Source organism: Phascolarctos cinereus, unplaced genomic scaffold (assembly GCF_003287225.1).
Source record: "Phascolarctos cinereus isolate Bilbo 61053 unplaced genomic scaffold, phaCin_HiC Scaffold_1;HRSCAF=81, whole genome shotgun sequence".
NCBI lineage: Eukaryota > Metazoa > Chordata > Mammalia > Diprotodontia > Phascolarctidae > Phascolarctos > Phascolarctos cinereus.
The window spans coordinates 205,155,111-205,182,913 of NW_027555514.1; the positions used below are offsets into that span (position 1 = coordinate 205,155,111).

Consider the following 27,803-nt stretch of genomic DNA (forward strand, 5'->3'; position numbering starts at 1 on the left):
TGTGACGGAAAATGCTATCCACATCCAAAGAAAGAACTATATAAGTTTAATTGATATTTTTTCTCTTCTGTTGTGTTTTGTTTCCTCTTTCTGATGGTTCCTCCTATCGGTTTTAATTTTTACTTACAACACCACTAATGTGAAAATATGTTTAATAGGAATGTAAATGTATAGCCTATATCAGATTGTGTACCATCTTGGGGAGGGTGGTGGGGAGGAAGGGGGAGAAAAATTTTAAACTCAAAAGCATATAGAAGTGATCATTGATAAATCAAAATAAATTAATAAAATTTTTAAAATAAAATAAATTGTCTGAGATAAAGATTATGATCCTATGAGGTTTAATCATGTTTTACATTGTTCTAAGCAACTCAAAGTGGTTCACAAAATTAAAGACTGTGAAATTTGAAATGTCCATTGGCAGGATTTACAGTACTCTGTGAAGAAAGAATTTTTCTATACCAGGAGGAATCCTAGTGATACAAAATCAAGTCCCAGAGAACTCCATGACATCCATGACCACTGAAAAGAAAGAGTCTAAGGAAGGCAAAGTCAAGGTTGCACAGAAAAGGCAGGGAATCACCACAAAAGGATGGGGTGAAACAATTTTCCAAACCAAGACAACCTAGAAGGTCAGCAAAAAAGGACTCTCACAAGACGGTAAAAGTGGAGTACAGTCCACTTAAACAACACCCTCTCAAGACAGCAACAGGCCTTGGGGATAACTATATCAGTTCCAAAGCTCTCAGCCCACATAGATATTAAGGGGATCTGACAAATGGTCAGCAGGAAATTACAGAGATCCCTTTCTTGACACTAGGTGCAGGACTCTGATGCAGTCATACACAAGGATCTGGATCACAGTTCTGGGTCACAGTGCCAGGGCAAGAAGGAACATTAGCACACCAGTATGTGGCCACAGAGTCACATTTCTAAGGTAGAAAAAAGTGTGGTCCCTTAAGACCAGGGCACAGACCAGGAGACTAGCAAACACAACTCTCCTTAGATCACAACACCTTCAAAGAACTGAAAACTTACAGACTCCCAGAACTAGCTCTGAAAATACTCCCTCCAATGTGGGAGCAAAGCCCAACTTTAACATAAAGTTAAAAATCAAATAATAGGCTAGAAAAAATGAGCAAACAACAAAAAAGAAGGTGACCATATAAAGTTACTATGGTGACAGGGAAGATCAAAACACAAACTCAGAAGAAGACAACAAAGTTAAAGAAAAATGTGAATTGGTCTCAAACCCAAAAGAATCCCTTAAAAAAAGCTCAAAAAGCATTTTTAAAATCAAATAAGAGATGGGGCAGTGAGGTGGCGCAGTGGATAGAGCACCGGCCCTGGATTCAGGACGACCTGAGTTCAAATCCGGCCTCGGATACATAACACTTACTAGCTCTGTGACCCTGGGTAAGTCACTTAACCCCATTGCCTAAAACAACAAAAACCAAAAAAAAATCAAATAAGAGAGGTAGAGGGAAAAATTGGGGGGGGAATTAAGATTTATACCAGAAAATAATGAAAAAAGAGTCACCAGCTTGGTAAAGGAGGCATAAAAAATACTAAAAAAAATGACACCTTAAAACAATAATTTGGAACTATTTTTTCCCAACCAAATGCCAATAAATTTGACAATCAGTGAAATGGATGACTATTTACAAAAATGTAAATTGCCCAGATTAAGAGAAGAAGTAAAATGTTTAAATGACCTCATCTCAGAAAAAGAAATTGAACAAGCCATCAATAAACTCCCTAACAAAAAATCTCCAGGGCCAGATGGATTTCAAGAAAATTCTATCAAATATTTAAAGAACAAGTAATTCATAGACTATATAGACTATTTGGGAAAATAGGTGAAGAAGGAGTCTTACCAAATACTTTTTATGACACAAACATGGTGCTGATACCTAAACTGGGAAGAGTCAAAACAGAGAAAAAAATTATAGACCAATTTTCTAATTAATATAGATGCAAAAATTTTAAATAAAACATTAGCAAAAAGATTACAGCAACTTATCACAAGAATAATGCACTACAACCAGATAGGATTTGTACCAGGAATGTAAGGCTGGCTCAATATTAGGAAAACTATCAGCATAATTGATCATATTAACAACAAAACTAACAGAAAACCACATGATTATTTCAATAAATGCAAAAAACAACTTTTGATAAAATACAACACCCATTCCTTTCAAAAACACTAGAGAACATAGGAATAAATGGAATCTTCCTTAAAATGATAAGTAGCATCTACCTAAAACCTTCAGCAAGCATTATATCTAATGGGGATAAGCTAGAAGCATTTCCAATTAAGATCAGCGGTGAAACATGGATGTCCATTTTCACCACCGTTATTCAGCAAGTACTAGAAAAATTAGCTTGAGCAATAACAGAAGAAAAAGAAATTGAAGGTATTGGAATAGGCAAAGAAGAAACAAAGCTATCACTCTTTGCAGATGATATGATGATATACTTAGAGAATCCTTGAGAATCAAGTAAAAAACTACTTGAAATAATAAACAACTTTAGCAAAGTTGCAGGATATAAAATAAACCCACATAAATCATTGGCATTTCTATATTTTACCAACAAAGCTCAACAGCAAAAAATAGAAAGAGAAATCCCTTTTAAAGTTACTGTAGACATTATAAAATATTTAGGAGTCTACTTCCAGGACAAACCCAGGAACTATATGAAAACAATTACAAAACAGTTTTCCACAAATAAAGTCAGATCTAAATAAATGGAAAAACATCAGTTGCCCATGGGTTGGCCAAGCTAATATAATAAAAATGACAATTCTACCAAAGTTAATTTACTTATTCAGTGCCATACCAATCAAACTACCAAAAAATTATTTTACTGAGTTAGAAAAAATAATAACAAGATCCATTTGGAAGAACAAAAGGTCCAGAATATAAAGGGAACTAATGAAAAGAAATGCTAGGGAAGGTGGTTTAGTCATACCAGACTTTAAATTGTATTATAAAGCAGCAATCATCAGAACTACTTGGTACTGGTTAAGAAATAGAGTGATGGATGGATCAGTGGAATGGGTTAATAAGTACACAAGACACAGTAGTCAATGACAATAGTAATCTACTGTGTGATAAACCCAAAGACCCCCGTTTCTGGGATAAGAACTATCTGACAAAAACTGCTGGGAAAACTAGAAAAGAGTATGGCAGAAACCAGGCATAGACCAAAATCTTACACCATATACCAAAATAAAGCCAAAATGGGTACACAATTTCTATATAAAGGCTGATACTATAAGCAAACTGGGAGAGCAAGGAATAGTTTATCTGTCAGATTTATGGAAAACAAGAAAACATTATGAAATGCAAAATGGATCATTCTGATTACATTAAATTAAAAAGTTTTTGCATAAATGCAACCAAGATTAGAAAGGAAAGAGAAAAGTGGGAAAGAATTTTTGCAACCAGTGTCTCTGATAAGGGTCTCATTTCTAAAATATATAGGGAACTAAGTCAAATTTAGAAGAATACAAGTCACTCCCCAATTGATAAATGATCAAGAGATATGAATAGGAAGTTTTCAGATGAAGAAATTAAAGCTATCTATAGTCATATAAAAAAATGCTCTAAATCACCATTAATTAGAGAAATGCAAATCAAAATGACTGAACTACCACATCACACCTATCAGATTGGCTAACATGACAAAACAGGAAAATGATAAATATTAGAGAAGATGTGGGAAAATCAATACATTAATGCATTGTTGGTGGAGTTGTGAATTGATCCAACCATTTTGGAGAGCAATTTGGAACTATGCCCAAAGGGCTTTAAAACTCTGCATACCCTTTGAACTAGCAATAACACTTCTAGGGCTTTATCCCAAAGAGATCATAAAAATGGGGAAAAGACCCATATGTACAAAAATATTTATAGCAGCTCTGTTTGTGGTGGCAAAGAACTGGAAATTGAGGGGATGCCTATCAACTGAGGAATGGCTGAACAAGTTGTGGCATGTGAATGTGATGGAATACTACTGTTCCGTAAGAAATGATAAGCAGGCAGACTTCAGAAAAACCTGGAAAAACTTGTACAGACTAATACTGAGTGAAGTGAGCAGAACCAGGAAAACATTGTACACAGTAACAGCCATGTTGTACGATGACTAGCCTTGACAGACTTAACTCTTCTTAGCAATGTAAGGATGTAAGACGATGCAGAGATCTGGATCACATCTCCACATTTTCATGGTGGAAAATGCTATCCACATCCAGAGAAAAAATTATGGAGTCTGAATGCAGATCAAAGCATACTATTTGTTCTTTTTTTCCCTTCTGTTTTGTTTCTTCTTTCTTGTGGTTCCTCCTGTTGGTTCTGATTCTTCTTTAGAACATGACTAATGTGAAAATATGTTTAACAGGAATATATGTAGAGTCTATATCAGATTGTAAGCCATCTTGGGGAGGGAGGTGGAGATGGGGGGGAATTTAAAACTCAAAAGTTTACGGAAGTGATTGCCGAAGACTACAAATAAATTAATTTAAAAAAAGAAAATGATATTTTAAAAAACAGAATTGGTCAAATGGAAAAAGATGTACAAAAATTCACTGAAGAAAAGAACTTCATAAAAAGTAGAATTTGCAAAATGGAAGAGAAAGCACAAAAGCTCACTAAAGAAAATAATTCCTGGGATGGAGCCAAGATGGCAGAGTTAAAAGCAGTGACTTGCTTGAGCTCTCCCCCAAACCCCTCCAAATACCTGTAAAAATGACTCTAAACAAATTCTAAAGCAAAAAGACAGGGTGAAACAAATTTCCAGCCCAAGACAACCTGGATGGTTGATGGGAAAGATCTATTGTGCCAGGCTGGGAGAGAAACACAATTCAGCGTCGCCGTACAAAGATGGGGCCTGAGTGAACCTGGAGAAGCCCTCAGGGGACTGAATCAAGGGGAGCTGTGGTTTCCAGGTTTCTCAACCCACAAAAGCCAAAGACAACTTAGAAGGTCAGTAGGAAAGGTCTGCGAACACGGTGAGAGAGAAGCTCAGTCCATCCCCAGTCCTGGAACAGCCCCAGAGTAGTGGCTGCTTCCAAAGCTCTCAGCCCACAGATGAAGGGGGGTCAAGCAGCGGATCAGGGGGAATTGCAGAGATCTCTTTGCTGGTGCTAAAGCAGGATTCTCTTGCTTTGCCCATGTTTGGATCTCGGTCACAGTTCTGGGTGGTGGTCCTGGCATGAGGAGGAGTACTGGCATGGTGGAGCTTGTGGTGGTAGTGCAGAGAGAATCCTCCTCACAGTTCCAAGGCAGAAAAGAGTGCTTGTGGTCACTCATAGACCAGAGCACAGGCCAGGAAAGGAGTAAATACCTCACCTTTAATCATATCATCTTGGAAGAACTGAAAATTTACAGGTCCCTAGAAGTATCTCTGAAAACAGCTACACAAAACCCCTGAAGCTTGGGACAGTACATTCTCCACACTAGAAGCAGACTCCTCCCTTAATGAAGAGTTTAAAACTCAAGTAATTGGCTGGGATCACGAAAAAACTGGGCAAAAAAGTCAGACCATAGAGTCTTACTTTGGTAACAAACAAGATCAAAACATACAAGTAGAAGAAGACAACAAAGTCAAAGCTGCTACATCGAAAGCCCCCCAAAAAATATGAATCAGTCCCAGGCCATGGAAGAGCTCAGAAAGGGTTTTGAAAAGCAAGTAAGAGAAGTAAAGGAAAAACTGGGAAAAGAAATGAGAGTGATATAAGAAAATCATGAAAAACGAGTCAACAGCTTGCTAAAGGAGACCCAAAAAATACTAAAGAAAATAACACCTTAAAAATTAAACTGAGGGCAGCTAAGTGGCGCAGTGGATAAAACTCTGGCCTTGGAGTCAGAAGGACCTGTCTTCAAATCCAGCCTCAGACACTTGGCACTTACTAGCTGTGTGACCCTGGGCAAGTCATTTAACCCCAATTTCCTCACCAAAAACAAAACACAAAAATTAGACTAACCTAATTGTCAAAAGAGGTTCAGAAACCCAATGAGGAGAAGAATAACTTAAAAAGCAGAATTGGCCAAATGGAAAAGGAAGTCCAAAAGCTCACTGAACAAATACTTCCTTAAAAATTAGAATGGAGTAAATGGAAGCTAGTGACTTTATGAAAAATCAAGATATTGTAAAACAAAAACAAAAGAAAGAAAAAAACAGAAGACAACGTAAAATCTCTCATTGAAAAAACAACTGTCCTGGAAAATAGATCAAGGAGAGATAATGCAAAAATTATTGGACTACCTGAAAGCCATGATCAAAAAAAGAGTCTAGACATCATCTTTCAAGAAATTATCAAGGAAAACTGCCCTGCTATTCTAGAACCAGAGGGTAAAATAGAAATGGAAAGAATCTACCAATTACTTCCTGAAAGAAATCCCCAAAGGAAAACCCCTAGGAATATTATAGCCAAATTCCAGAGTTCGCAGGTCAAGGAGAAAATATTGCAAGCAGTCAGACAGAAAACAATTCAAGTATGGTGCAGCCACGGTCAGGATAACATAAGATTCAGCAGCTTCTACATTCCAGAGGGCAAAGGAGATAGGATTACAACTAAGAATCACCTACCCATAAAACTGAGTATAATCCTTCAAGTGAAAAAAATGGGCATTCAGTGAAATAGAGGACTTTTAAGCATTCTTGATGAAAAGACCAGAGCTGAATAGAAAATCTGACTTTCAAATACAAGACTCAAGAGAAGCATGAAAAGATAAACAGGAAAGAGAAATCATAAGGGACTTATTAAAGTTGAACTGTTTATATTCCTACATGGAAAAATGATATTTGTAACTCATGAGACCTTTGTCAGTATTAGGGTAGTTGGAGGGGGAAAAATAGATAAAGAGATAGATAAGAAGGCACAGGGTGAGTTGAAGATGAAGGCGTGATATCTAAAAAATAAAATGAAGGGGGGTGAGAGGGTTATACTGGGAGAAGGAGAAAGAGAGAGGTAGAAGGGGATAAATTATCTCATATAAAATAGATAAGAAAAACCTTTTACAATGGAGGGCAAATAGGGGAAGGTGAGTGGGAATGAGAGAATCTTACTCTCATCAGATTGGCTTAAGGAAGGAATAACATACACACTCAATTGGGTATGGAAATCTACCTTACCCTACAGGAAAATAGGGAGAAGGGATAAGAGAGAGGGAATGATCAAAGGGAGGGCAGACTGGGGGAGGGAGTAATCAGAAGCAAATACTTCTGAGGAGGGACAGGGTGAAAAGAAAGAATAGAATAAATGGGAGGGCAGGATAGGATTAAGGGAAATAGAGTTAGTTTTTCACAACATGTCTACTATGGAAGCGTTTTGCATAACTGCACATGTACAACCTATATTGAGTTGCTTGACTTCTCAATGAGAGTGGGTGGGGAGGAGGAAGGGAGAGAATTCAGAAGCCAAAACTTTAAAAAATAAATGTTTAAAATTGTTTTTACATGCAACTGAGAAATAAGATATACAGGCAATGGGGTATAGAAATCTATCCTGCCCTACAGGAAAATAGAAGGGGAAGGGGATAAGTCGGGGGGAGGTGACAGAAGGGAAGGTAAATTAGGGGAGGTGTATTCAGAATGCACACTCGCTTGGGGTGGGGGAGGAATGAGATTGGGAGAAAATTTGGAACTCAAAATCTTGTTGAAATGAATGTTGAAAACTAATAATAACTTTTAAAAAGAATGGAAAAGGTTCAAAAAACTAAATAAAAGTCACTTAGCTTCAAAAAGAAAAGAAAAAGAATTCCTTAAAAATTAGAATTGGGCAAGAAGAAGCTAATGACTCCATGAGATAGCAAGAAACAATAAAACAAAAGAATGAAAAATAGGAGAAAATGTGAACTATCTCATTGGAAAAACAATGGACTTGGAAAGCATGTCAAGGAGAGATCATTTAAGAATTAAATGGACTACCTGAAAGCCATGCTCAAAAAAAAGCCTATATATCATATTTCAATAAATTATCAAGGAAAACTGTCCTTATATCCTAGAACCAGAGGGTAAAATAGAAATTGAAAGAATAATCATCTCCTGAAAGAGATCCCAAAATGAAAACTCACAGGAATATTTTAGTCAAATTCCAGAGCTCCCAGGTCAAGGAGAAAATACTGCAAGCATCCAGAAAGAAACAAGTCAAATATTGTTAAGTCACAATCAGGATAACACAAGATTTAACAGCTTCTCCCTTAAAGGATCAGAGGGCTTGATATTCTAGAGCGCAAGAATCACCTCCTCAGCAAAACTGAGTATGTGATCTTTCAGGGTTTAAAATGGATATCCAATGAAATAGAGGACTCTCAAGCATTCCTGATGAAAAGACCAGCGTGGAATAGAAAGTTTGACTTTCAAATATAAGACTCAAGAGAAGCATAAAAAGGTGAACAGGAAAGAGAAATCATAAGGGATTCAATGAGATTAAACTGTTTACAATCTTCCATGGGGTAATGATACTTGTAACTCCTAAGAACTTTATCGTTATTTAGGCAGTTAGAATGAGTATACATACACAGAAAGCACAGATGTAAGTTGAATATGATAAGATGATATCCCAAAAAATAAAATTATGGGTGAGAAAGAGGAATGCACTGGTCAAAGGGGGAAGGGAGAAGTAGAATAGGCTAAGTTATCACATAAAAGAGGCACAAAACAGCTTTCACAGTGGAGGGGAAGATGTGGGACGTTTAGGAGGGGGAGGAGAGTGCTTGAACTTGAATTCTCATCAGAACTGGCTGAAAGAGGGAATAACATACACACTCAGTTGGATATAGAAATTTATCTTACCTTACAGGGAAGCAGGAAAAGGGAATAAGAGAAGTGGGCAGGGCTGATAAAAGAGATGGCATACTGGAAGAGGGAGTAGTCAGAAGCAAAACACTTTTGAGAATGGACAGAGTGAAAGGAGAGAGAAAGTAGGATAAATAGGAAGAAAAGTAGGATGGAGGGAAATACCCAGTAATTGTAACTGTGAAAGAAAATTATAGCAAGTTTTTCTGATAAAGGCCTCATTTCTCAAATACATAGAATACTGAGTCAAAGATTACAAGTCATTTCCCAATTGATAAATGGTCAAAGGATCTGAACAGTAAGTTTTCAGAAAGAAATCAAAGGTATCTATAATCATGAAAAAATGCTCTAAATCACTATTGATTAGAGAAATGCAAATTAAAACAACTCTGAGGTACCATCCCACATCTATCAGATTGACTAATATGACATAAAAGGAAAATGACAAATGTTGGAGGGGATGTGGGAAAACTAGGACATTAATGTTGGCGCAGTTGTGAACTGATCCAACCATCCTAGAGTAACTTGGAACTATGCCCAAAGAGCTATAAAATCATCCATATCCTTTGACCCAGCAATATCACTACTAGATCTATATTCCAAACAGTTAAAAAACAAAAACAAAAAGGACCTATATGTACAAAATTTTTTATAGCCAGTCTTTTTGTGGTGGCAAAAAATTAGAAATTGAGAGGATGCCTATCAATTGGGGAATGGCTGAACAAGTTGTGGTATATGATTGTGATGGGGTACTACTGTGCTATAAGAAATGATGAGCAGGATACTCTGAGAAAAACCTGGAAAGAGAGGATTCTGGGAAGATGGAAGACTAGGTCAAAAAATTCCAAGTTCTTCAGATTTCCCCCACAAACAAGACAAAATAGCATCTCAGGGCAAATGCAGAGGGGCAAAAAATAAACAAGAGTTGGGGCAGAACAGTGGTTCTCCTGGGACAACTGGGGAAGATCCTAAGAAAAATCACAGGACCTAGGGTTGGTTCCTGTGATGTATAAACACCTCCAGTCTAGTTCTGCTGAAGGAGCAAGCAGTGAGCCCTGGGGCTAGCAGGGTTGGGGGTAGCCTCAGCTCCAGCCACAGGAATTTTCACCTCCTGGACAGTGTGCACAGTTGGGCATCTGAGTGGGGGAAGATTGAGGGAACCTCTGCTAAGAGACAGCAGGCCCAGCTGTGCTGCTGAGATGTGGCCCTGGGCAAGAAAGAACCAGCAAAGGCTGGGCCAATACAGAAGTAGTGGGGTGGAGACTCTGCTGGTTGCGGGCACTTACAGGAGGGTAGAATTCTTGGTTTTCTATTCCAGGCCAGAGCAGAGAACTAAAGGAGGATCTGAGGCCAGAGGTACCATCTCCCACACCCCAGGACTAGAGGTGACTTCAACAAGTTGCTATAAATTTTTTTTAAAATAAGCAGGCAAAGGAGAAAGAATCCAACTATAGAAAGTTGCTATGGGAATAGAGAAGACTGGGTTCATCTTCAGAGGAAGATACTGAAGCAAAAAAAAAAAATCCTCTCCTACCCCAAAGAGTAACATCAAATGGTCACCTGCCCAAAAAGATTTCATAGAAGAACTTAAGAAAGACTTTAAAAATCAAATGAGAGAGATTGAGGAAAAAAATTTTTAAAAATAAGAACAATCCAAGAAAAACAAGAAGATTATAAAAAGGAAGTCAATCAACTGAAAAAGGAGATCCAGAATCTTAAGGAAGAAAATAACTCCTCAAAAATTAGAATTAGGCCAGGGGAAGACAGCAAAGTTATAAGAGACCAAGAAATAACTAAACAAAATATAAAGAATGAATAGAAGAGAATGTAAAACATCTCTTAAGAAAAATAACTGATCCGGAGAACAGATCAAGAAAAGAAAACATAATAATTGGACTACCTGAAAGCTACAATCAAAAAAAGAATCTCGATACAATAATACAAGAAATAAATGAAGAAAACTGTCCTGAAGCATTAGAACAAGAGGGGAAAGTTGAAATAGAAAAAATCTACTGATCGCCAGCAGAAAGAGATATTACAAGGAAAATCTACAGGAATATCATAGTCAAATTCCAAAATCCTCACCTCAAGGGGAAAATATTATGAGCAACAAGAAAAAATAATTCAATATGGAAGAGACACAATTAGCATCACACAAGACCTAGCAGCAGGAACGTTAAAAGATCATAGGTCTTGGAACACTATAAAACAAAGTGCAAAAGAACTGGGGTTGCAAACAAAAATATCATATCCAGCAAAGTTAAGCCAAATACTGAATGAAAAAAAAATGGACATTCAACAAATTGTCAGACTTTCACGATTTTGTTGCAAAAAAACCTGAACTTAATAGAAAATCGGATATTACAAGATCCAAGAGAAATATAAGGCACATATCAAAGACTAATTATAAGGGACTCAATAAGGACAGACCATTTACTTTTTATATGAGGAAATGTAAAACATATGTTCAGGATTGTTATTAGTATTTGTGTAGTTTGAAAGAAAGATTCAGTAGAACTGAGTATGATGTGATCCTAAAAGTAAAACCATGTGGAAAAGGTAAAAAGAGTAATTATCTTAAACAAATGAGGTGTGAGAGAAAGAACTAACACAGAGGAATTTGATGGGGGAAGAAGGCTGATAGTTCTAGAACCCTACGGTCATCAGGAATGGGTCAAAGAGGGAACAATATATACTATATATACATAAATATATATGTTTATTATGTATGTATAAAAGTCTTCTAAATTCAGAAAGAAATAAAGGTCTAAGTGGATAGGGAGAGGAGAGAGAATAAGGGGGGGAATGATAAGAGGAAAGGGTAGTGGGGAGAGGATAAGGGAGGGATCCTTGGGGGGAGTAGATTAAGTAAAAGGAGGACAAGGTAGCTGATTAGAAGTAGAAGAGTCAGGAGGGATAGGAAATAAGAGACACATATAAACACAAAATAAAGATGAAGAGTAGAATTTATTAGGGAAAAAAAGTAGTGGTAGTAATCATGATCTCAGACTAAGTTAAGCTAAAATAGATTTAATCAGAAGAGAAAAATAAGGAAACTACACTATATGTCAGCCACATTAATCAGTATTGTTTTAAACTAGCACTTCTTAAACTCTGGGTCGTGAGCTCATATGGGGGTCACACTGAAAGGGTCATAAGTGGAAAAAAGTTTAAGAAGCCCTATTTTAGACTATTTAAAATAACTAGACAGACTAGTAAGGCTAGAATATTGCTGTGGTATAGAAAATTATGAATTGGTAGACATAGAAAAATATGGAAAGACTTGGACTTATGAAGGAAGATGTTATCCACCCTCAGAGAAACAGAGGACAAATATATTACAGTCTTATGTAAATGCATATGAATGTATATATCTATATATGATTATAGATATATATGTATATGTATATAAGAGTATATATGTGTGTATATGTGTGCATGTACATATACATGTATATGTATGTGTGCAAGTACATATATATATACACATATATATATGCTTAACTGTAGCTTTCTTTGGGGAAGGGGAGAGAAGGGGAAAAAAAGAACAAAGTAAAACGTGTACACCAGAGAACAAAAGAAAATTCACAAGGAAGCAAAGAAAAGATAGCTCTGAACACAATGAGTAATATTTATTAAATAGGCTTTATTGAAATGGAATTTATTGCTGCACATTTTAAATCTTCTCTTACATTCTGCTATGCACGTCAATGCTTCTTTTCTTTTCTTATTCAGTATCTAAATTTATAATATCTTTCTTTTCCTTTTCTTATTGTGTATTTAAGTTTTAGTATTTAAATTTAAAATAAATTGATAATAAAAAAAAACTGGAAAGACTTCACATGAACTGATGCAAACTGAAGTAAGTTGGACCAGGAGAAGATTGTTCATAGTAACAGCAATACTTTATGATGATCAACTGTGAATAACTTAGCTATTCTCAGCAATACAATGATCTAAGACAATTATGAAGGACTTATGTTGAAAAATGCTATCCACACTATGCCCAAAGGGCTATAAAAATGCGCATACCCTTTGACCCAGTAATAACACTTCTAGGGCTATATCCCAAAGAGATCATACAAATGGGAAAAGGACCCACATGTACAAAAATATTGATAGCAACTCTTTTTATGGTGGCAAAGAATTGGAAATTGAAAGGACGCCCATCAATTGGGGAATGGCTGAACAAGTTGTGGCATATGAATGTAATGGAATACTACTGTGCTATAAGAAATGATGAACAGGCTGACTTCAGAAAAACCTGGAAATTTTTCTATGGTCTGATGTTGAGTGAAGTGAGCAGAACCAGGACAAGATTGTACACAATAACAGCCACGTTGTGCGATGACTAATATTGGTAAACTTAACTCTACCCAGCAATACAAGGATCTAAGACATCTCCAAAGGCCTCATGATGGAAAATGCTATCCACATCCAAAGAAAGAACTATGGAGTTTGAATGCAGATCGAAGCATACTATTCGCTATTTTTTTTTCTTCTGTTGAGTTTTGTTTCCTCTTTCCGGTGGTTCCTCCTACTGGTTCTAATTCTTCCTTACAACATCACTAATGTGAAAATATGTTTAATAGGAATGTATATGTATAGCTTATATCAGATTGGCACCGTCTTGGGGAGGGTAGTGGGAAGGGAGGGGGAGAAAAATTTTCAACTCAAAAGCATATGGAAGTGATTGTTGATAAATCAAAATAAATTAATTACAAATTTGAAAAAAAAGAAAAATGCCATCCACCTCCAGAGAAAGTACTGATGGAGTCTGAATGCAGATTGAAACATACTTTTTGGGGCAGCTAGGTGGTGCAGTGGATAGAGCACTGGCCCTGAAGTCAGGACAACCTGACTTTTTTTTTTTAATTTTTATTTTTCGGGGGGGAGGGGTTGTGTTTTCTTTCACAACATGACATATGTAAATACGTTCTGCATGACTGCACACGTTTAACCTATATCAACTTGTTTGCCTTCTCAATAAGGGGAGGGTGGGGAAAGGAGGTAGGAAAGAGTTTGGAACTCAAAATTTTAAAAAAATTAACATTAGAGAAGCAGGTAGGTAGTACAGTGGATAGAGCACGGCCCTGGAGTCAGGTCAACCTGAGTTCAAATCCAGCCTCTGACACTTACCACTAGCTATGTGACCCTAGGCAAGTCACTTAACCCCAATTGCCTCACATACAAAAAAAAACCCTAATAAAAAAAGAATGTTAAAAAATTGTTTTTACATGTAATTGAGGGAAAAATAAAACATTAAATTTTTAAAAAGAGAGTACTTAACAATCCAAACAAACAATACTGAATGATTGAAGAATGCCTAATGCCCATTCAATGAAAGTATTCCATCTGTATATCTATCATAGACAAGTACCACAGAGAAACAATGGTTTGAGCCCAGAACTGAAAAGGAGAAAGAGAATAGCCTAGGTTGCATTTGGGAAACTGCTTTGTGCTCTCAATGATCCCACATTGCTCCCTGACACAAAAACCCACATTTTCACTCTTTTGTTGATACTATAGGGCAGAGACTATCACAACCTCTAGATAATCAAAATTATAGATTCAAAGCACAATGGAGAGATAGGATGGACATACATACCTGCAACATATGTATTACCAATGATAACTTGTATACAAGAAGTAGCAAAAATTTTATTTTAGGTCTATAACTATGATTTAATCACTTTAGAGAATTCCCAGCATGAAAACTCCCTCCACTTATGAATAATAATTCATCTATAATTTAAAGTCTTAGAGAATTGCTTGCAGGTAGTGAGAGGTTATTTGTCCATAGTTACACAGCTAGAATGCGTCAAAGGCAGGTCTTTAACCCACATCTTCCTGACTTCAAGCCCAGAGTGCTATTTACTATGCCATGGCATCTTGACACAATCATCCAGAAAACATTTTGATGTAAAAGGAGATTATAGTTAGGTATAAGTAGATAGGCAATCCAAGTGACACACTAGAACTCATAGGATGAGAGAAGACCTAGAGGAGGGTCTCTATGTAGTATGTTAGGAAGGTCTTCTATAGATAAGAATTGCACCATGTAAGAAGGCAAGGATGTGTTGCAATCAGCAACTTTGGAAGGAGTTTCCAAATCAATGAGATATGGGATCCCTGCACTAAATTGACATATGAAATAAAGACCAGTCAGTGACATGAAAAATATAAATGATATGCACACATGTACAGATAGTTCAAAAATTATTTATGCTTTATTTCAGATTATACATTATGTGTTTCTTTTTTCCAATACATGTACCTTACTAATTATCATCTTTTTCCTTTAGCTTTTATTAAATGAGCACACAATGGACATTAGCAGGAGAAAACCAAATTGGGCTAAAACAAAACTGGCCACAAAACCCAAAGGAGATAATTTGTGAGGGTAACATTTCGATAAGTTACCTCCAACTCAATATTCTTTCCCCATCCAATCAACTCACATTGAGGTCAGCTTCAATAATCTACCAGAACAGAAGTGCTTTCACATAAATAAAAGTACATATATCTTAAAAGACAAAAGACTAAAAAGTATTTTTTAAAAACTAAATTCTGAGGGCCTTGCCAATTGGTGGCATTTCATTTCATATTAGTCTGCAGTTTTTAAGAAGAAAAAAACAAGAGAAAGCATTCTGAACCCACACAAAGCCATGCAACAAAGCCACTTAAGGAAATTCCTCCAGCTACTATGTATTCTCCTAAAATGTAAATGGGCTTATTCTGAGTTGTAAGATTTAAACAAGCAAGCAGACCAGTCAAACATTACATTTCAGTGTGGGGATTTTTTTCCTCCTTAAAGCCTTCTAAAAACCTTGATACATGCTGGTTAGACAATATTTCTTCCATTAGAGGAAGGAGGGGACACAGTAGACACAAACAGAACAGCTATAGAATCCATAAGTGTATCCCTTAACACCAAGGAATTCTACAAATCCCTATATTTATCCTCATCTGACTCATTTATATTGGTGTATTCAAAGGCACCTGGGATTTGCTTAACCTTAATTCCTACAGATGTACATGGATCTAAAGCCCCTTTTCCACATGAACAAAAAAAAAATGCACAAGATCTAGGGCTTCTCAGACTATTCTGAATAGAGCTAATAAGGAAAACGCTGATTTCCCAAAATACAGTTACATAAACAGCTTCATTCCCCAGAACCAGAGCTAGACTGAGATCTAAGAATGGCAGTGAGGCAGAAGTACCTGACTCCTCCTATCATTGGTGTGAATGAGCATTTCATCAACTTTGCATTCAGTCACTAAATGCTCTAGGTCAGATTAGAGGTAGGTATGACTACTCTTGAGAAGCAAAACTGAACTAAGATTCCTTCCAGCAGTTGTGAAATGATCCAACCATTCTAGAGAGCAATTCAGAACTATGCCCAAAGGGCTATAAAACTGTGCATAACCTTTGGCTCACAATACAACTACTAGCTCTGTGTCCCAAAAGAGATACAAAAGGAAAAGGGCCTATATGTATAAAAATATTTATAGCAACTTTTCTGTGGTGGCGAACTGGAAATTGAGAGGATGCCCATTAATTAGGAAATGTCTGAAAAAGTTGTGGTATATGATAGTAATGGAATACTATTGTGCTATAAGAAAAGATGAGCAGGATGATTTCAGAAAAACCTGGAAAGACTTACATGAACTGGTATAAAGTGAAGTAAGCAAAACCAAGAGAATATTGTACATAGTAACAGCAATACTGTATGATAATCAATTGTGAGTGACTTAGCTATTCTCAGCAATACAAAGATCCAAGACAATTCTAATGACTGTGATGAAAAAATGCTATCCATCTCTGGAGAAAAAACCAACAGAATCTGATTGCACAGCTAAGCTTATTGGGTTTTTTTACTGTATTTTTCTTGGGGTTTTTTTAATCTGGTTTTCTTTTACAACACAACTAATATGGAAATATGTTTTACATGACTGCACATGTATAACCTTTATTAAACTGCTTGCCTTCTCAATGAGGGAGGATAAGAGGGAGGATAATTTGGATATTTTTCAAGGTCATTAATCCACTAGCTATGTTATTAGTGACACCTTTAATGACTAGAAAAGGGTGTGAAACCAATTTGTCCCAATGAAGAGAGTACTGATTTAGGAATTAGATTCCTCATTTTTGACATAAAAAGGCAATATAAGATGACTTGGCCTCTTAAGGTACAAAAATGAGATGTGTGAACCTTTTTGGATTGTCTTTATAAGCTGGAATTCCATAGAGCATCTGAAAATCAAAATCATAAATTAGACCTAGGATCAGCTATGAGAAAAGTGTCATGGAAACTGTAAAGTGCCATATAAATATCAGCTATAATAATAATCAGGAAAATATAAGACATTGATATGTCATTTTTTGCCTGTTCCACAAATGATACACAAGTTTGTGTACGTGTGTACATTTGGAATGGCCTTGTTCAAATGTGTGGCCATATGGGTTTCCTGTTCATCTAACAGCAAAAAAAAGCCCATTCGTGTGCTCTTCATCATGTCCCAAGGCCCCTCAACAAGTCACCATTCCCAGCCCTGTTGACCAAATAAGTTTCCTTATGGAGCAGGGAAGCACTGGGCCAAGCATTCCTGGCCCAAGAAAGCAACGTTGACAGGCTTTTATTAAGTGCCTACTATGTGCCAAGCACTTTGCTAAGTGTTGAGATCACAAAGAAAAGCAAAAACAAACCCTGCCCTCAGAGAGCACACAAGCTAATGGGAGAGACAATATACAAACAACTATACACAAACAAGATAGATAGATATGACAAACTGAAAAATAATCACAGAGGGAAATGATTATATTAAAGGGAACCAGAAAAGGCTTCTTGAAGAAGACAGCCTAAAATCTAAAATCTGAGATTTGAAGGAAGCCATGGAAGCCTGGAAACACAGGTGAGTAGAGAGAAAGTTCTAAACATTGGGAATAGCCAGTAAAACTTCAGTCAAGGTATAGAGCATCTTTTGTCAAGAAAATCAAAAATTCTAATATCACTGATCATATGGTATGTGGAGGGGAGTTAAGTGTAAGAAGACTGGAAAAGTAGGAAGGAGTGGGGAGATGGAGTATCTAATGCCAGGAACAGCAAGAGTCCACATGGAGAAGTGAAGGCTGGAAACACAGAAAGGGGACAGATTATGAAGGACTTCAAAAGTCAAACATAGGATTTTATATTTGATATTTCAAGTAATAGAGAGGGCAAAAGAATTTATGAAGTAGAGGCTGATATGGTCAGACCTGCTTTGGGAAGATTGTTTTGATAGCAGAATGGAGGATGAACTAGAACAAGGAGAGACTTGAGAAAAGGAGACCAACTAGAAGCCTACTGTAATATGATGGTATTACAGATAATATGACGCAAATATGAGGTGATGAGGGCCTTTACCAAGGTAGTAGCAGTGTCAGATGGGAGATGCTGAAAAGGAAGAATCAACAGGATTTGGAAACAAGGCTTTCAGAAAGAAATTTATTGGGGACAGCTAGGTGGCACAATGGATAGAGCACTGGCCTTGAAATCAGAAAGACCTCAGTTCAAATCCGGCCTCAGACCAAACACTTGACATTCACTAGCTGTGTGTGACCCTGGGCAAGTCACTTAACCCCAATGGCCTAAAAAAAAAATTTAAAATTAAAGAAAGAAATTTATTAATTCTATTTGAAACATCTCTCCTTAAAGAGAGAGAAATCCAAAGGGAAAGAGATCTATCTTGCTTTTGAAAATCTCTCTGACCTACTACATTTTCAATTTACAATTTACAGGGGTTGATAAATGAGCTGAGTATTTTGTTTTATTCCAATATCAGAACTAAAGTATCAAAGAACTGGGCTGAGTCAGACACAGGCTACCACACAAGGTAATAAGAACAGTGAAAATATTTGTGTGCTGACATCAAAAATAAAATTACCTGCCAAGACTAAACTACATATCACCATTGACAAACCATAGCTATCCAAGGTAAAATAAATATTTTCTTTTGTATATTCCTCATAACTGATTCAATCTTTAGACTAGAACAGTATTTGGAAAGAACTAAGAAATCAATCAAGGTGCTTTTAAACCTAAGAGCTGTGATAAAACGACATCACTCGCTGAAAGCCATATTTTCTTTGAAATAAAATTGTGATCAATAGTAGATCTATTTGCAAAACTATAAAGATTTCCTAAGTAACATATTTTATCCAAAAGGTATCTTTTTCAGGAAAGATGACATGAAGGAAATCATAGAAATAAACTAATACTGTACTACTACAGTTGCTTGCATCATGACTGCTGTCAATTTACGGTGATAAGAGCAAATGAGATAATAATTGTAAAGCATTTAGTATAGTGTCTAGCCCACAGCTGATAATAAATGCCAATCTGTCTGTCTGTCTGTCTCTCTCTCTCTCTCCCCTCCTTCCCTCTCACTTTCTCTTTCTTTCTACATATATATATACACACACATACACGTATATATATGTATATACCTTTCTCTCAAGAACACATGCTGAAATTTATTTAGTTTATTTAAATAGGCAATTAGTAGAGCCAACACATACACTGAATACATCAAAAATCTGTGATTTTGGGGTTGTGGTAACTCCATCAACCAATGCGATCAAAAACATTCTATGATTGAGTCTTAGAGAGACTTAGAGAGTTGTCTGACTCTCACTAATAAGTATTAGTTGCAGGATATGAACCCAAGTCTTCTTGATTATAAGTCTAGAACACAATTCCCTCCACCAGCTTGCTTCTCTGGATAGTAGAGAAGGAAAACTCAGCACTCTGCCTTTTTAGGCAGAAGTCTATCAGAAACAAATTTATTAATTCTATTCAAAGCATCTCTGATTAGAGAGGAATTTAAAGGAAGAGAGATCCATTCTCCTTTTGAAAACCCATCTGATCTAAGCCATTTTCTGTTCACAGTTTATGGGGCTCATGAAGAAAGACAAAATTCCATAATCAAGATTAAACAAGTGAATAACGTTTAGGCAACAGTTTCTGATTCATCAAACAGAGCAATAGTAATTTAACTTTTGGCACACCCTGGAGAATCATTTTCCAAAAACTATTCAATGTCCTCTTTAACCAGTCCCTCTAAGGATTTTTCTTATAATTTGGCCAAAGGTGAACTCAAAAGACATTTCTATTAATTCAATGAATCAAAAGATATTCTTGATCTTAAACTGATTATTACTCTAAATCAATTTCATAGATTTTTTTTCCACAGCTGATCAGGCCTCTCCCATTAGAGATTGGATCAGAATAAAGAAAGATGATGCAGTGAGGTGATGAGGACCTGCACCTGGGTAGAGAGAAGGGGAAGAAAGAAGAAAAGTTGTGAAAGTAGATCTGATAAGACTTGAACATGTGGGGTAAATGTGAGTGAAGAATCAAGGATGACAAAATCTGAAAGCCTGGATAATTGGGAGAATGGTTCTACCTTCAACAGTAAAAGAAGAGTTGGAAAAACGGGAGAGTTTGATAAGGATTTATAAAAGATTTTAGACCAGGATATTGTCTGCTTAGCACCAAACATCAAGGACTTTTAGGGTTTCCATAATATCACTTCATATTTCTAAAAGAGTGAATATGAGAAGGAGGGTTAGTATGTTTCCACAACAGCCATTTATTTTTTTTAATCATAAAGTTTAACACGTCTTTACAATTCTTTTTTACCATTCTTTTAAAAATGTATTTCCTAATACAATTCAAGTCAACAAATATTTACCAAATGACAACTATATGGTACAGTGGATACAGTGCTGGGTCTGGTGTGAGACTTCAGTTCAAATCTAGCCTCAGACACTCAACCTCTGTTTGCCTCATTTTCCTCAACTGTAAAATGGGGAGAATAATAGCAACTACCTCCCAGGGCTGTGGGTAAAATAATATTTGTATAGTGGCTGGCACATAATAAATAATATACACATATGTATATGTGTATGTGTGTATATATATACATACATATATATACATGTAAGAATTAACATCTGTCAAATAGGAAATGTCTATGTAAAAATAAGTATGTAGTAAGAAAGTATCCAGAGCCCCAGGAACTTTTTTTTAGCATGGAGTAAGGTTTACCTAAACTATAAAAATTTTTACCATAAGATTGCTTAAAAGGCTTGATCAAAAATTGACTAATATTTTATTGTTGTCCTCCAGCATGCTACATTTTATTGAATAATCACAGAATAATATACAAAAAAGACATAGGTAGAGAAATGGCTAGAGCTGGACCTGGGTTCAAGTTCCTTTTCAGACATATACAGACTGCTTAAAGCTGGGCAAGTCACTGAAACACTCACTGACCCCAGGCAACTCTCTAATCCTGTAAAATGCAGAACTGTTGCACAAAAGCAAAGAAACCCTAAGTCTAGACTAAAAACAAACAAAACCCAAAAGCATCCAAATATTAGGTAGAACAAGAGTTATACATACTTCAGCTGTAATATTATGGTCTTATAGGTACCTTAGGAGAGGCAATGTAGATAGAGCTGCAAAGGAAGGAGTTGGTGAAGGGGCGGGAGGGGTAAGAGAATCAAATACCACCTATCCTCTAGAGCAGTGGTTGTGTAGCAAGTGGGCAAGTTAAGTTACCCTGGAAAGTCTCTTAACATTTCAGTACTCTAGGCAACATTCTAAGAAGATAAGTTACAGAGAAGAAGCCTTCCTCCATTGATAGAGGGAGTTTCCTCATCTGGGAATTCCCTTTATCAATGAAATCAAAGGTCGAGTCTCTATCCCTACCAATTCCTTATTTCTAATTGATAACCTTATTTAAAAATGTAAGGCCACACTTCACAGTTACATCCCAGTTCAAAATTTTCTTCAGGTCATTTGTTATGAAGTTTAATTTTTACTGGGCAGGATGACCTCATCTCTACCTTGAAGCTTTGCCCAAACTGAAGAGTGCTACCTCATTCATTGGTGAAAACAGGGCATCTACATCATCACCCAGTAAGAGTTGTTTTCCTTTTGTACAGTGTAACAGGAATAAAGAAGCAAAAGAGATGCTAAATCTTTGCAAGGTATTAATACTGTGTTTTCTCCTTATGACTAAAGGACAGGAAATTCAAATATATGACTAAGGTATTTTTAATTTAATAATTAAAGTTGTGACTTCCCCAGACTCAGATCTATTAATTACCTAAAGGATTCTTACTGCAATCCAGGCTAGAAACATTAGCTTTTTAAATTTTTATTTTATCACCTCCAAATCATCCTTAATCTTCTCAAATACCTCTACTTGAATGCAAATACGAATTTCTCCTCCCCCCACAAATACCTCCATGCTTCCAATATACAGATATACACTTATTTCCTTAGGCATTTTTTTCTTACATGGAAACAATGAACTCTTTCAATAGCACCTGGCCAACTGTGCTCACATTACGATAAAGAGTCAGCTCATAGGATCATAGATCAAGTACCATATAAACCTCAAAGGTCATCTAGTCCAATCCCTTCATTTTGCAGATGAGGAAACTGAGGCCCAGAAAGTTAAGTGCCTTGCCCAAGGTCACACAGGTAGATAAGCAGATAAGTCAGAAGTAGAACTTGAATCCAGGTCCTCTGACTTCAAAGCCAAGGCTCCTTCCACTGATGCATCTGTGTACCCCCCTTCTTTATTTCTTTTTAATGATAGGTTTTGGAGGGGGAGTGAAAGGAGGAAAAGGACAACTAGAAACTCACCTCTTTCAGCTGCTCTAGCTCTTGCTTAAGGCCATCGTATTCAGCCTCCAGCTCATCATACTGCTGCTTCAAGGTGAGCTTCTCTTCCAGGACCACCAGGCCATATTCAGCAGCCTGGATCTTTTCATGGGTTGTTTCAGTGAGCTCCTTGGTCAACCTTTCGATCTCAGTCTTATAATGATCCACGCTCTGCAATATCTCCTCTGCAGCCATAGCTCTGGTGATGGATGGAAACGGGAGGGGGTGAGTGGAGGCGGGAGGGAAGAAAAGATGCAGGGGGTGGGGTGGGGCTGGGAAGAGGAATTAGGGTGAGGAGGGAAGGAAAATAAAGGGGGGTGGCAGTTAAAGGGATGAATGTGTTCCCAGAAGCTTTTCTGACAGCAGCAACTACAGCGGCTGAATATTCGAAGGGAAATTTAATATACGGAATGAAAGGAAGAAAATTCGCGAAGAGGTTGCAGCTGCTGCACCATTCATTTGTCTCCGGGACTGGTCCCTCCTTCGCGGGTCAGCAGCGGTGCACCATGGTGCTGCTGTGGGGCGGCAGCGGCGGCCGCCGGGCTGGGATTCTGTTTATTCAGAGGCTCTGGGCCGCCATCTCTCCAGGGCAGCGTCACTGCAGTCTCAGCACTCCGCCGCGAGCATTCCCTCTTTCCTCTCCACCTGCTCCTCTGGCCCTGCAGCAGCAGAGCAGAATGATGCAGTCCAGGCCCCCTCCCTTCCACCTCTCTTCCGGAAGGAAACAAATGGGAGAAAGGCTGAGAGGGAGGGAGTAAGGAAGGGGGCTAAAGGGAGACTCTAGTTTCCCTGAAGAGCCCCCAGGCGGCCGTTCTTGGGCTACTGGCAGAGCCAGGTGGGAGGAGACAAGAAGCCTGGGGCGGCGGCGGCGGCGGCGGCGGCGGCGGCGGGAGTGGGGGTGGGGAGGGCAGGGGACAAGACTAAGAGGGAAGAAGGGGGAGGAGGACAAGGGAAAGAAAGGGATAAGTAAGGGGGACGAAGAGGAAGGGGAGAGCCTGGCCCTACCATGGGCGGGAGGGATGTCTGTAGGTTTTGTACAGATGTCCACCATGCAAGAAGGGACTACAAGGGATCGAGATAAGGGTGCTGCTGCTCCCCCTCTCCATGACTCTATACAAGAAAAAGCTTGACACTTCCTGCAGCCCGCTCTTTTCCTCTAAGAAAAAACATTCTGCCTGGCATTCATTCTTCTGTAACCAACAAACCCTTTGACTCCAAAACCCTCCAGCTATTATATGCAGGTGCAGAAATGCACCTCCCCAGCACTCTAATTAAATATATTCCCCACACATGACCACCATCGGGCAATATCACTACTCTTATGACTTTCAATCTGTTTTCACACGTTTAACTCTCCTCCACTCTTCTTTCCTTCCACCCTTACATAACATTAGCTGACATTTATGTTTTATCAGGCACTTTTACATACATGATTTCATTCGTTCCTTACAACCGCCCAGTAAGATACTTATTACAGATTAAAAAAAAAGTTTGCTCTTAGTCATGCAACATATAAAGGTCACATCTCGCTTTTAGAAGTCAGGTCTCTGCTACTGCAGGGTCCAACACACTTTGTATTATGCTATGTTGGCTGAAATCACTTCTTGTACCATTCTATCTCTTCTTCCTTTCTTTCTTGTATTGAAAGTTACATTGATTGATTGCACTTGTATAACCTAAATCTAATTGCTTACAGTCTCAGAGAGGAGTAAGGGTAGGGAAGGGGGGAGGGAGGGTGGACTGAATTTGGAATTCAAAACTTTTTTTAAAAAATGTTAAAATTGTTTATGGGGGGATTTTATGTGTATATATATATATATGTATATATATGATATATATACACATATATATTTATATTTATACACACACACATAAACGTTATATTGATTCAAAGACCCATTGTTCCCACCCCTGCTTGTCAATCAGTTTTGGGGAAGGCTCTGTTGGGAAAGGGGATACCAAGTCTGTAGCTTTTTGCTTTTGTCACATACCCCTAATTGTGATGTTTGTACTCCCCACCTGCAAATTGTCTGTACTTGCTATCTTAGGAAAGAATTGAGATGCAAGGGCCCAATCTATTTTGCTAACATTAAGCTATCATTAGGAAAGTTATGAATAAAAGCTGACCCCACCTAGAAACCATCAACAATCTTCAGTGATCAGCCCAACAATAAATAATATGTTGCTACCTTGACATACTTATAATAAACTCCTTTTAATTCTCTTTATCTTGAATTTTGCCAAGTTAATCAGAGTGAAAGCCTAAACAAAGAATTTTCCTTCCAATTCTTCCACTCTTCTATCTCCCTTCTACTTTTCTACTCCTCTGTCTCAGAGGTCTCCAAAGTTTTTTTGATTGAGTACCCTTCTCAGTAAATTTTATTTTTATTGTCAAGGTATTCGGAGACTCCGTTTCTCAGAGCTAAGGCCCAGCAAGCAGGCTGTGCCCTAAACTTGACATAAAAACAATCCTTTGCACTCTGGATGCTCTAGCCCTGTGGCAAAGTATACTGCTTTGACCAGCACCAAGTGTTCACTGAGAGATTTATGCTTTTCATATTAATGAATAACTGTTTGTTGGAGCTTCCCCTATTTCCCAGGGACCTGAGAGCCAATGTGCTGCAGCCTAAGACCATCTATCACATCTCTTAAAAGGCTTACAATCCCTGTTTCTGATAACAGCCAAGTGAACTGAACCAGGTACTGCACTTCTGTTCCCTCCACACTAACTCTGATTATGTACTCCACTGAATAATCACAAGGGTCAACAACCCTTAAGACTTAAGTCAATCAACTTAACAACTGTTGCCACAGGACCCAGGAACACCTGCATTGTCCATGCAAGAACCTGCCATGGAAATTGCTACTCAAGACCTAAAAATGACTGTGTTGTAGTATTTATATAGATATAGATAAGCCTTGCCTTTGCCCTAGCATGTTAAGCCGTCCTTCTCAGGATGGGGGACTCCCATTTGCGAGTGTTTTCTTCACTCTGAAATTAATTAAACTTCTGTTTAATCCCTCGCACACCTGCTTCGGGCCTGCTCCTTTTGGCTACAGACATTCCCAGCTTAGAGATTAGTTTTGGTCTGGTTGACATTAAGTATATATCGTGTACACACACACATATATATGTATGTATATACACACATATATACATATATGTGTGTATATACACACACTGTGTGTGTGTGCATGTGTGAGATGAATGAAAACCCTGAGAGATAGAGTTTCCCACTCAACTAATGAGCATGTACCTTAAAGACTAAGAGCAAATCTCATCATTCAACCATGCCCTTCAGAGGCTAACTGACCTTTTCAAGACATGGGTTTTAACAGAAATAAGAGGAAAAAGGGAGGATCACAAATTAATAATTAGTTATTAATATAATAGTATAATATTGATTTCTCTCATCCCCCCTTTGATTCATTTGAGAGACCTCAATGAATTACTAATGATATGACAAATACTTCATCAAGGGTTTTTAAGCATAGGGCTTATAATAAAAAATAATGTGAGGTGAAGAAGGAGAGAAATTGACCCTATTCATTGACAGGAGCCATTGAGGGCAATTCCCTTTGGCAAATGTGCCTTACAAAAGACAATGGCACAGTCTCTTTCTCAGAAACCCATTCCCGCTATTTCATCAGTCCATCACATCTTGGGTCTCAGAGGTGTCATCTCACATAGCTGTCTGGTTTCTGAAACATCTTTTGACTCAGTCCTCTTATCCTCTTAGCCATGCTGGAATGGATGGGGTTTGAAAGCAGCTTCTTGTGGATTTGCTTCTCCAGTTCATGTCACTCACAGAGACCCTCTTTCCTATTAAACTCTTTTGCAAAATAGGTCTTAATACAATTCAACTTTGCTTTGCCAATACTCAGGTTAAGCAGTGAGGGGTAACTCAAACTTCATAGTTCTAATAACAACATCAAATTGGGAACCTCTAGACCAGAGAATTTACATTTTTCTGTACTCCTTGGTGCTCCTATCCTTATCTCAACCAGCCAGCAACAGGCTGGAAGGAGAATCTAAAAGAATCTATGAGGGGTAGATAGGTGGTGCAGTGGATAGAGCACTGACCCTGGAGTCAGGAGGACCTGGGTTCAAATCTGGCTTCAGATACTTGACACTTACTAGCCGTGTGATCCTAGGCAAGTCACTTAACCCCATTGCCTAGCCAAAAAAAAGAAAAGAATCTATGAGCATCTGAGTTGTAGAATGAGCCCTTTTGGTTATGAATGCCAGTGTAGTTATGTGGGCTAAAAAGTGCCTTTTAAATTCACATTGACTCCACCATCATTTAATTCTGGTGTTATCTATTTCCTTCTTCACCTTGGATTAAAGTCCCAGAAAGGGAAGGAACTTTAGTTTATTACCCATAATTGCCTTGTGACATAAGTTAGCAAATTGTTATGTTGATCTGTTTAAGAAATTCAAATAACAACTGAAACATTAAAAAATTCTGAACCCAATTTTTAAATTTGGCATATATAATTATCTGATCTTGTGTTTTATACATAGATACATAGACAAATATGTGTGTGCATATGTATACATATATATATAAACAAAATTTTCACTCCATTTATTTTGTTATTTACTCTAGTTATTTACTTTTATCTGATCATTCCTCTCAGAAGGATGAGATTGTGCTAAAGAACTAATAATAGAACACTTTTTATAAGACAATTATTTCTAATACAAAAATGAATTCATTTAGAAGTTATGAAATTAACTTCAATTATAGCAAAAGATGCTGGGATGGGATGTATAAATACATTGCGTAATCTATTTCAAAACAGTGTTTGGAAATATGTTGTTTAAAATAAAACATGTTTAGTTACCAACCATGTTCAAATGAATAACCCTGAGTAAAATTAGATATCTCTGTGAGGTAACACAAGATGGACCCACAAGTCACTAATCACAAGGAAATTCTTTTCCTTAACACAGTATGAAACCATTTATGATATTAACCTCACTAAACAATAAACTTACATATTGGTCTCACAAATCTTTACGTCATTGCCTAATTTTTCCCATGCCATTGTAGGATAATAATAAAGGACCTTATCTTATGCAGGAATATATAACTAGTAATAGAAAGATGACAAGGCCAAATACTCTTCTACTTAGTTATTTAGAATATAGAAAGGACCATAATTCTAGGCTGAATAGCTCATAGTAACTCAGATGTGCTCCAGTATTAGCCTTCAAAGTAAAGATTTAATATTGTGTTCATACTGATCACCTGCCATGATTATAGAAAT

At 37.3% G+C, this 27,803-nt stretch overlaps 1 protein-coding gene across 3 annotated transcripts in view; it reads right to left on the minus strand.

Moving 5' to 3' along the window:
- BICD1 (BICD cargo adaptor 1) overlaps positions 1 to 23,352 on the minus strand; it is a 218,440-nt gene extending 195,088 nt beyond the window's left edge. For all 3 annotated transcript variants that reach the window (XM_078156613.1, XM_020975810.2, XM_020975809.2), the window contains exon 1: positions 22,512 to 23,352. In XM_078156613.1, coding sequence (XP_078012739.1) covers positions 22,512 to 22,724 — 213 coding nt within the window. In that variant the 5' untranslated portion in view covers positions 22,725 to 23,352. The remainder of the gene's footprint in view (positions 1 to 22,511) is intronic.
- Positions 23,353 to 27,803: the final 4,451 nt, after the last annotated feature.